At 35.0% G+C, this 10670-nt stretch overlaps 3 protein-coding genes across 3 annotated transcripts; 1 reads left to right on the plus strand and 2 right to left on the minus strand.

Moving 5' to 3' along the window:
* LOC108226500 (probable nucleoredoxin 1) lies at positions 1–2740 on the plus strand (the record flags this gene model as incomplete). Its single annotated transcript, XM_017401462.2, has 2 exons — positions 1–1369; positions 2037–2740. A coding segment is annotated over one exon (1230 nt), but the record flags the coding sequence as incomplete, so codon positions are not given.
* LOC108226138 (probable E3 ubiquitin-protein ligase RHG1A) lies at positions 2075–2590 on the minus strand. Its single transcript, XM_017401083.1, has 2 exons — positions 2477–2590; positions 2075–2362 (listed from the first exon to the last, which is right to left on the minus strand). The coding sequence occupies exons 1-2, from the start codon at positions 2588–2590 to the stop codon at positions 2075–2077; spliced, it is 402 nt and encodes a 133-aa protein (XP_017256572.1).
* Positions 2741–4549: 1809 nt separating the features above from the next.
* On the minus strand, positions 4550–8969 carry LOC108227778 (protein JOKA2). Its single transcript, XM_017403117.2, has 7 exons — positions 8732–8969; positions 6496–7565; positions 6295–6418; positions 5926–6174; positions 5613–5762; positions 4946–5533; positions 4550–4866 (listed from the first exon to the last, which is right to left on the minus strand). The coding sequence occupies exons 1-7, from the start codon at positions 8753–8755 to the stop codon at positions 4762–4764; spliced, it is 2310 nt and encodes a 769-aa protein (XP_017258606.1). The 5' UTR covers positions 8756–8969; the 3' UTR covers positions 4550–4761.
* Positions 8970–10670: the final 1701 nt, after the last annotated feature.

The following is a 10670-nucleotide window of genomic DNA, read 5'->3' on the forward strand; positions in this document are numbered from 1 at the left end:
ACTAACATCCTGTTCTTTGATATTGAATCGCCGGAATATTGGGAAGCTAAATTAAGGTTTCCGTTGTCTCCTTGGATTGGTGAATCCGACACGGCTTCAGTCGTTGTTGATCCCACAGGCGTGGTTTTGAAGTGGTTTGCTGACGATTATTTTGTTCGGTATGGACCAGAGGCTTATCCTTTCACTGACAAAAGGATAGGCTTCGTTAAATCTCGAGACAAGGAGGCCCTAAAGCATCCGTCCATTACGAATCTCCTGACATCTCCTCAACGTGATTATGTCATCAACAATAAGAATCCGGAGATACCTGTTCATACTCTTCAAGACAAGGTTGTAGCCTTGTACTTCTGTCAAGAGTATCCACTTGACCCGCTTACAAAAGGATTGAAGATGACCTATAAACAGTTGGCGGATAAAAAGTTTGAAATCATGCTTGTTTATATTCATAACTCTTTTATTACGTCTGCACGTGCAAGTGAAGAATCATTCTGGAAAAGTTTCAACAAAATGCCATGGTTGGCGCTCCCATTCAAAGATCAAAAGTGTATAGATTTGCAGCGGGTTTTCAATCTACCTCTGGATGCCTTGGGGCCGGGGCCAGATCCTAGTCTTGTAATTATTGGACCACAAGGAAAATTTGTTGAACCATATGGTGTTGACATCGCGCAGAACTTTAGTATATCAGCATATCCTTTCAGCCGCAAAAGAGTTGCTGAGTTAGAGGTTAATTATATAAAGGAACTGAAGCTGGATATGTTCTGGGATCGAAACACTTCTTTCATACAAAAAGATGGGACTGAAATTAAGTTATCGCAGCTCGTGGGAAAGAGAATCATGCTTGTTGCCCAGAATGATTGGTATTATGGAATTAATGCAAAGTTTTGGCGGATGCTAGAAGCAAGGTATTCCAAAATGAAGGGCACGTCTAAAGAGTTTGAAGTGATCCACATCCGTAAAAAACAGGTATCTTCTAATGGTAAGCATCGTGCCACAATGCCGTGGTTGTGGCACCCCCCTCTACTTGAGGGATCATGTCAACTTGAGCTGTTACTTCGTCTTTTAAGACAAGGCGTTGGACTTCTTGCTTTCGACGGTGATGGAAGGGTTGTGAGGAGAACAAAATTTCCCAGGATTGAAATGAATAACGTGGATTTTCCCTTTTATGCTGGCGGTTTGGAAAAAGAGGCAGTGACAGAATTAATAGAAAGGTTTGAATGGTACGATCAGTAGACCCTGAACCATCTTTTAGCACCACCCTGGGTGGTATTGAATTTGGTGGTTGCTGGTTTTACATTCCTTGAGCCTTTTTTCTAGTTAGATTCTCTTTAGTGAAGAAAGGGCCCATTTGATTCCCTCCATGAATTAGCTGGTATGTCCTTGGATCCTCAAGTGTGATGTTTGGTTGTAAGTTTTATCTATTTATAAAGACTTTTTGATTGGATAAAAAAAAAACTTATGATATTACCCACGTAATATTTAAGAATATTATAAAATGTAAATAAGTCTAAAATCACATTTCTCACCGTGATATCACCTAGATCAGTCGTAATGCTATTGGATTTTCCTCTTGTTTGGAAATACTTGTTCTCAGTTAAACAATAAACACACATAAATGTCTTAATGTGGCCTTCACATCACAGTAGGAAAATACATAAGCTAATCTGTTAGAATAGTGAACAATTTAGTGTTGATCTATACATGACATCAATTTCTATACATGATATGGAAATTTGTCAATCTATTCTAGGTCTAAAATCTCAAGATATTAGAGGAAGTCCCGACAGGATAATCAAGAATAATAAAAAGCATCCACCACGGTTCACTTTTTTGGGATCTGTCAACATCTCAATTTGACTGTTAAAAATCAAAACAAGACAACTAAAAAGGGATGAAGGAAATACTTTTTATTAGAAGAACGAAACATATGTGTTGATTGTAATGCAGACTTGAACAGTTTAACACATAAACTTTACACTAGACCTAAAAACCTAAGCAATTAAAATTCCAACAGTCATCCTATGTTTTTCCTTCTGCAGAACGAACTTATAAACATCTGTCAGTGAAGCCGCCTAATTCATGTCGACAGTGGAACCGCATCAGCTTTGCAGAGGGGGCAACTATTACGCTGTTTCAACCATTTCTTTACACATTCCACGTGATACTCATGCCGACACTGAAGACCTCCAATCAATTCATCTTTTTCATACTCATCCTGGCAAATAACACATATGTCAGGTTCTTCATCCATTTTTTTACTCGTAACATCATGACTTCTTATTTTCAGATGTCTCATAATGGTTTCCTCTGACAATCCGCCACCGACTCGCCCCACCGCCACCAGTTCTAACAGCTCAAGAAATTCCTGCATTACATGGTCACAATCGTTAATATCGCGATGACTTAGTAAGTCATTAACGCTATAAACTACAACCTTAGAAAACAATTTAACTTTGTATATGAATCAATAAATAAGTACCTCGTAAGTAGTTTGACTATATTCCTCGAGACGAAATACCCGTAAAGGGACACGAATGATAAGTAATACACGAGTCGAAGTATCAAAAACAAGATCGAACCTGACGGAAGACATTATAGTATAATGGAAGTTGTGTGGTTGTACTTTATAAAATAAAGTTGTCGATGTATGTGATTTAGCATGATGATTACAGAGGTCTTTTTATAGGTCAGTCACTTGGGAAATTTTCTTATTTCCAACTGGACTTTGAATTTAAAATGTATGTGCGTGTGTAATTCTATTTCATGTAATTCCTATGTCTGGTTGGTCTGGGTTCTTTCATTTCATAATTCTGAGGTGTAGTCGGTTTGATCTCTGTAATCATATAATTTATCCTGTAATTATGTAATTTATACATAATAAATCGGATAAAGTATTTATTAATATTTAAATAAATTAACTTACTATACTGTATAACGTATATAAGTATGCATAACGTATGTAAGTAGTGTTCACTTTTGTGAATAATTATAAGCAACTAAACCTATATTCTAGAATTCTATTTTAAACCTATATTCTAGAATTCTATTTTCGAATATTTTTGAAGTAACTGTCTCCATCATCTAATGCGCTTTCATAGGTTTTCACGGTGCAAAATCCCAAACTTTTTTGTTTGTTTTTTAGATTTGTTTCTTTCAATGATCTTACTCGTCGAAGAAGGATTTATCTCTTTTGATTTGTTTTTTAATCTACATCATCGGAATTTTCAGTTTATTTTTTTATTCGATTCAAACGGAGTTTATCGGATACGAGAGTTGATCGTCTATCTTATGATTTCGACCCTCAATTTTAAGTTTTTTTTAATTTTCGTTTGTTTTCGGTTTACTTTTATTTCGATTTTTGACTTATATTTTCATGTTGTTTTCTCCCCTTAGTGAGAGATTCGTTTTTCGCTTCTTAAAGCATCTCCAATAGATTCTTAGTTCACTCTTAAATATATTATAAAATATTGACTCTTAGTAAGTTAATGTGTGTTCATCTCCAACAATACTCTTCATATTCACTCCCTATTCATTTTTTTATTATTAAACATAGTATGCAATCATAAGAGTACAAGAATAAAGTCGTGAGAGAAAGAGAATATATCATATAATATTAGTTAAGAGTTTTTAAGTGCTCTTCATAACAGAGGAGAGAGAAGAGACTCTTAGTGATTTAAAGAACCACAAGAGTCTCTTGGATAAACATTTTCTCACTTGCTCTTCAAATTTCAAGTTAAGAGCTCGTGTAAAGAGCCTATTGGAGATGCTCTTAATTGTAAGCGGTGGTCTTAATTTAGTTATGAAAATTTATATGGAATCACAATTCTAGTTAATAACTCAAATGATAGCTTTATCAAGACATGATAAAGAGGTTACCAGTAATTCAATGAATATGCATGAAATATGAGTATTTGTATTTGTACATGCATTATCTTCAAAATATCGTTTAACTATCTTTTTATGAGAACAAGCGATTGTAATTTACTGTCTTTTTATGAGAACAAGCGGTTGTAATTTGCGGTCTTTTTATGAGAACAAGCTATTGTAATTTATTGTTTGTTCGACTCGATCATTGATGCGGATGCCGCAACTAAACTATAAAGTTCTTTATGAATGATGAACGTAGTGTGCTGTTATAAAACCAACCACACACTTCAAATTGAGTACTTGAAAGTATTATTAAAAATCCTTTTTCAAAATACTAATTTATTATAAATTACACATACTTAATTCCTAGTTTTTTTTGGAAATTCATAATTTTTTTAATCAAAAATACCAAAGATATTCTATTTAGATGTCGATAACCGTTGCTTTCCAAGTTATAACCCTCATTCAGTTCTTCATAGAAACCTGGTCATTTCCCACTTGCAATGTCTATTGACAAGCGTCTAAAATTCAATTTGACATTAAACGTTCCAGAGTTCCAGTTAATATATAAAATAAAAACTTAGAGAAATATATAACAAAAAATTCATTTGAGTCTTTGAAATCAACTCTACCTTCGAAAACTCTCACCGTGGATTAAGCATGACACATCAACAGGGAAGAGAACTTAACAGAAAACAAAAGCATTTAGTTGACAAATAATATATATAATAAAGTCCCACATCAATACATCATACTAGTAGACCTTACAGAAACATAGCATAATTGTACCTAATTACAAGCAAAAGAGGAGGGTAGGGGAGGGGAGGGAAGCTTAGCAAATGCCTCTGCATTTTATTTATATATTACGATCATCAATAAGTGACAACTGCAATTTCTTTAACTCTGAGTATTCTCGCCAACGATCAGATCCATAACAGTACGCTTTATACTCCCATTGTTTTTTTCCAACACGGTCTTGTTCTTCTCCCTGTCTGAGAAACCCTGCACAGAACAGTCGGTAAACGGTTAAACACCATCCAAATAAATGGTTAAAAACTTTTGCTCACATACTCTTTCTTACCATCTCCTCTAGCTCCACAAGAAGAGTATCCCACTCATCAGAAATACCAGAGAGTTCATCCACAGATTGTTCGACGTCGTCTTCGCTCATCCTCAATAATCCATTCTGAGGGTCACAAAGATCATCAACAGATTGTTCCAAGTCATATGCATTCCTCCTCAATATTTCTTTGTTCAGATCAACCTGCTTAAACCCCATCTCCTCAAGTTCTTTTAAAAGAGTCTGCTCCTTGGTGTCAACACCAGTAGAGAAGGTTTGAACAGGAGAAGTTGCAATGGGGGCAGCAACTTCTGATAAAGTAGCATCTGCAACAAGGGAAGATGCTGAGAGGGGCACTGGGTTTGACTCCGTCCCTCCAACTAGCAATGTATCATTGATTGGGAAATTAAGCTCCTGGTCAGGATTAGAAGGAGCATCAGACACTGGTTCTACTAGCTCGGCAGTTCTTGCCACATTGTCAGCCTTGCTAATAATGTTGTCAACCAGTTGAGCACTAACATCCTCATTTTGTGGATCCACAATGCCACCATTAACAGGAAGCATATTTAAGTTAAACCTATGCATGCTTCTCTCATCCATAGCTTCAACCTGCAAAAGCATACTTTTAAGTAATGGTTCTCATTTATGTATAGTAGCTACATAAAATTCTGTCAGAACATTAGGTTACCTCGATGTGAACCCAAACACGCTGTCCAAACTTTTGCCCTGATGGTGTAGCCATTCTCCAATACGAAACATAACGACCGGGATATTCAGGAGCAACAAAATCTACAGCAATGTCGACTTCTGTACCCACAGGACAACCATCAGGAGGCATCTGCATTTATAAGAGACATACATGTATAATTTCATATAGTTCCCATTTACCCAAATATGTTACTGCAATATGTATACAAACAAAAATAGTAGAATTTCTTAGCTAAAAAATAGAACATTTTATATAAAAATACACATATAATCCCTTTCAAGTGAGTTCTAACCTCCACATCAGCAAAAAGTATCTTGCTCAACACATCTCCCCCGATCCACACAAGCTGTGAACCACTGGGCCAAACAACATTACCATTATTCTTCATCCGCCAAATCTTGGTGAATGGCACAGAAGGAGTCATGACAGTGCCATCAATTATACTGACATCTAGCATGAAACGACAGTTCAGCTTGGGTCTACTAGGAGAACCTCTCAAGACTGGAGGTGGAAGTTTAGGAGGATACAGTCCTCTGACCGGCTGCATCAAATAATTAAAAGGAGTCAAAAATTTTACATGGTTGATATACAACTAACTAAATGGCAAACAGATAGATGCCTATAACAAGTAACTGAGTGGTAAATAGATAGATGCACTAACAGGCTTACACAACCCTTTCAAAGAGAAAGGATGCCGATGACTAACTGGTCGATCAATTCTGAAGTAGTCCGTGTCATTCCCAATATCTCTAAAGCAGATGCTACACAGGTCATAATCCTCTTTCCTGCACATTGATATATTAGGTATTGATGACTAACAAAAATATAATAATGTTAAAAATACCAAATCACACTTTCTTACACTTTAGATTTGAAACGAGGTCCAGTTATTGGATGAACCCCACAGCCATCACAACATACACCTCTATGAAATATGCTTCCACTGCCATCATTGTGACTGTAGGTCTTTTTAAATGGTGGCATGTGAGGAGCATATGGGCGTCCAGAAATGAATGATGATGAATTATCTACTGGTAAGCCTAAAAAAGGACAATCACCAAAAGAGTTGACACCAACTCGAGACCCAAAAGAGTTCCTAGACTCAACAGAAGCATCTTTAGTCCCTGAAACACCAGTTTTGGGTGATAAAATGGATCCCCATCCCATGTATGATTCATCTGATTTCTCTTTCAACTTCTGAGTAGAAGTACTGCCAGTGTCTTTACTTGGAAAGCCAGCAACACCAAGTGAGCTATGAGATGGATTGATAGTTGAAGACCCAACTGAGGTTTTTTTGCCATGAGTAGCAGCATCAAGATCCTTGCCTGTAGATTTGAGAGCCTGGACAGTACCATCAAACTTTATATTGGAGTTGTCTTTATTCACTTGTGTACCTATAGCATTTACTGAAGGTGAAGGGACACTTTTCGTACCAACAACCTCTTTTAAGTAGTAGAGACCTATCTTCGATAAAGATTCAAGGATCTCACTATATACTGGTGGAGAGCCTGTAGTATTAGAACCCATTTCAGTCGGAAGTTTTGAGATCTTTTCAAGGATAGCTTCTGGAACAGATTTCAAAATTTCAGAGACACTGACATCCTGATTATGCATCAAAGGCTCAACACTAGGAGATCTCATGGGAGTAGAGCTTCCACTGGATGTACCATGGAAGTTAAAGCTCCGCTCTGTATTCAATGTTACAGATATCCTCAGAGGATTCAGACGCTGCCTCCCTATATCATCCAGATCACTGTCATCAGCCAACGTCACTATATCACCATCTTCATCGAGATATGTGAGAGTAAACTCAGAATCGCGAGGAAAATTGAAGAGAGAGTTGATATTCTGTCTCAATCCATTCATGTTAATGTCAAGCTCTTCTCCAATAATTGACACATTAAAGCGTCTAAGTGTTTCACCAAACTTCACCTGTAAAAATTAATTCAAGGTGAGACAATGAAGCAGCATATGTATGAATGAAAACAAATCAAGAAATTAGGGTTGCGCACACCGGAACCAGGGAATCGACTTTAAAAGTATAAGTTTTTATACATACAAAAATTTAAACATTTAACATTCAAAGGTAAGGGTTTATAATTTATATATTCCGGTATTATATATATTTTTAAGAACATGACATTCTAGATGCAGGGTGGGATGTAACAAGAATTTGATCCTAAGACATTGTCACGGGGCAGAGATGGGAGTAAGCTTCCCACTGTGTTAATTATGCATCCTAGACTATATTAACCAAGCATGTTCCTTATATATTTAATCTTACATTTACAAAATGCTTCAGACAATAAATCCAAACACTTAGATTATGTTCGGTTAGAGTAAATTTGGAAGTAAGTAGGCACAGAATGATATTTGAACTATATTATAGAAATCATAAACTCGAGCTCAAAGCCTCAAATCCATTTAAACTAGTTCTCTTTTTTAATAAATCTCCACTCCTGCCTCAATTCTTTTCCTTTATTTTCTCATTCCATCTCATTCTCTCGAACCATACACAACACTACTCTGCAACTTAAGACTTGATAATAACTTGACCACATGCATGGAAGTTCTAAAGAAAAAGCGATAACATTGATTCCACTAAAGAAAAAAATCCTGTTCAAATAGATCCAGTACAAGGTCATCACATTCAAAGTACTTCCATAGCTCATATTTTTTATCACTTGTCAAAATCATAATCCACCATGTCACTCCTCTTTTCCCTCTTAAGACCGAACCCACACACCATTCTTTTGCATGCACACACAAATTCAGCTTAAAATGATCTCTACTTGCATCAAATCATATTAATCATCAGTCAAACAAACCCTTCAGTTAACACCAGGAATACTACATAACAAATTATACAATCAGCAAAATATAACCCTTAATCAAAAGGGAAAAAAAATGCTTAATCATAATAAAAACTTATATCCCAACAGTATTTTCTAAAAAATAACAATAGCCCACTTGAAAAGAATCAAAATCTTGGCAGACCCTAATCACAATTGCACAATCAACATATTATTACACTACCACCAAACTCATTATGTGTGTGATATTTCAAGAAAAGCTAATAATAAGTGTAAAGATCAAACCTTTATGACGATAGAAGACTCCATATCGAGGTAGAATCAGATAAAAGCAATTAATATAACCCACGGAGCGTAAAGTAATAGATAGTTTATATATATTCGCTAACCCTAGAAAGCAAGATTGGGGTTTTTTTATATGTATAGAACTGTTCAATTTTAGAGCGATATGATCGCACTTGAATGTGTAAGCGTAATAGAGAGCCCGATCCTATACTCTTGTGCCTCTAATAAATAAGACCGTGTTTGGAGTAACTTCTTCCCAAAGAAAGTAGAGAACAACACTGCTAAGGAAACTAAAAAGTCGTACCATGGGCCATATCCTATCCAGGAAAATTAATGCGACACTGTGACTTTCAAGTCTTGGATTTTTAATTAATTGGGACTTTTTCAGCTCAACTTCCGAAAAAGGTTAATTATTTTAAAATTAAGATAAATAAATAAGGTGCCCCTAATCGAAATGTTTACATATTTATACTGCACTTCTAAATTAAAACATGGTATTGTCCATTTTATATGTTTTCTTAAAAAAAAATCATCAGTTGAGTGTACTTAATTTATTTGTATATCCTTAATAATTATATTAAATAAATTATATTGTGAGAATTTAAATATTAATTTTTCAAAAAATGTCCGTCAAAATTTTGTTTAGAAAAATGAAAAACAAGTATTTTAAGATAAATATTTTTTCCAAGAACATCTGTAATATAAGACGGAGAGAATATGAGTTATATTTCACTGTATTCAAAAAAATGAAGATATTCACATATCCGCACTTACGTGTATGGATGCATAATTATGTAAAAATTGAAAAGACAAGATATATAATTATTCGATAAATTCTTCATTTTTCTTAAAAAAAATATATAAACAAATTTAATCATATACTTTTTTTTTTTTTGACGGATAATCATATACTTTTTAAAGTGACTGAATCCATGAAAAGTGAAGAGACAACATATATATTTTTTAAGAAATTCTTCCCTTTTCCAAAAAATATGTACATATCAAATTTAACAAATTAGTTGTAACTTATTAGTTATCTGAATTCAAACATCAAATCCGTATACTTCCTGCTCCAACTAAACTTCCCCGACTTCTTCAATTATTTTATGACATTCTTCATCTCATCTTTAATCTCAATTTCCGGTAACATTGTCATGGAGACATAGACCGTCACACTATTCCACATTCAAACTATACATGGACCTTATAAGATCTAGATAAGAAACAAAAATATATTTAGTAGATAAGAAATAAAGCAAAAATTATAAACATTTAAAAATATACTACAGATCTGCGTCCATTTTCTTGTGATCACAGCCACTAAATGTAGAGGTTTCGCATCAGGCCTTACTGTGTTTACTCAGAGATTTTGCAACACAAGGAAGCGTTGCAGAGACATTGCTCTCCTAATTCAAGAGCCTAGTGGCCAGTGCTTGGTTGCTAATCTTGATTTCCATGTTTATGAGAACCTGCGTCTAGAACCATGTTTTATTTGTTCTTTTGTGATCATCTTTCTGTGTAATTTGTTAGACTTATTGCTTCGTAGCATAGTGCATCTTCGAATTCATGTGCTTTAGCACAAAGGGGATTTTCCTCGTTTAACATGTTACAATTAGCTAAAAAAAAGGCATGAACTTCAGATAAAATCAAGTTGCATTGTGCAAAAACTTGATAATACAAGAGAATCACATGATTATAGCCGTGTTATAACAGAACAGATAATAAAAAGCTTAACTAAGAAGTTGTAAGGCGAGATTCTTCTTTAAAAAACAACAGACAAAATCTTTCTGCAGCCTCCTGTTAGATTCTATGTTAGAGTATTATATTGCTTAAGATCTTTGTTTTCTCTTTATTCCCAGATACTATACGTGCATTTTACATTATTAAATTCCAATATGTGCAGTAAGGACTTGCACGCAGAATAATGCTGCACCCACAA

Source organism: Daucus carota, chromosome 6 (assembly GCF_001625215.2).
Source record: "Daucus carota subsp. sativus chromosome 6, DH1 v3.0, whole genome shotgun sequence".
In the NCBI taxonomy this organism is placed as follows: domain Eukaryota; kingdom Viridiplantae; phylum Streptophyta; class Magnoliopsida; order Apiales; family Apiaceae; genus Daucus; species Daucus carota.

Bases quoted from the DNA above. Each gene is read 5' to 3' on its own strand.
- LOC108226138 (XM_017401083.1), bottom strand. From the start codon at position 2,590: ATGTCTTCCGTCAGGTTCGATCTTGTTTTTGATACTTCGACTCGTGTA. The intron at 2,363-2,476 runs GTACTTATTTAT...CATGTAATGCAG, and splicing joins ATAGTCAAACTACTTACGAG to GAATTTCTTGAGCTGTTAGA.
- LOC108227778 (XM_017403117.2), bottom strand. From the start codon at position 8,755: ATGGAGTCTTCTATCGTCATAAAG. The intron at 6,419-6,495 runs GTAAGAAAGTGT...ATCAATGTGCAG, and splicing joins CCTCGTTTCAAATCTAAAGT to GAAAGAGGATTATGACCTGT. The intron at 5,763-5,925 runs GTTAGAACTCAC...TTATAAATGCAG, and splicing joins TACTTTTTGCTGATGTGGAG to ATGCCTCCTGATGGTTGTCC.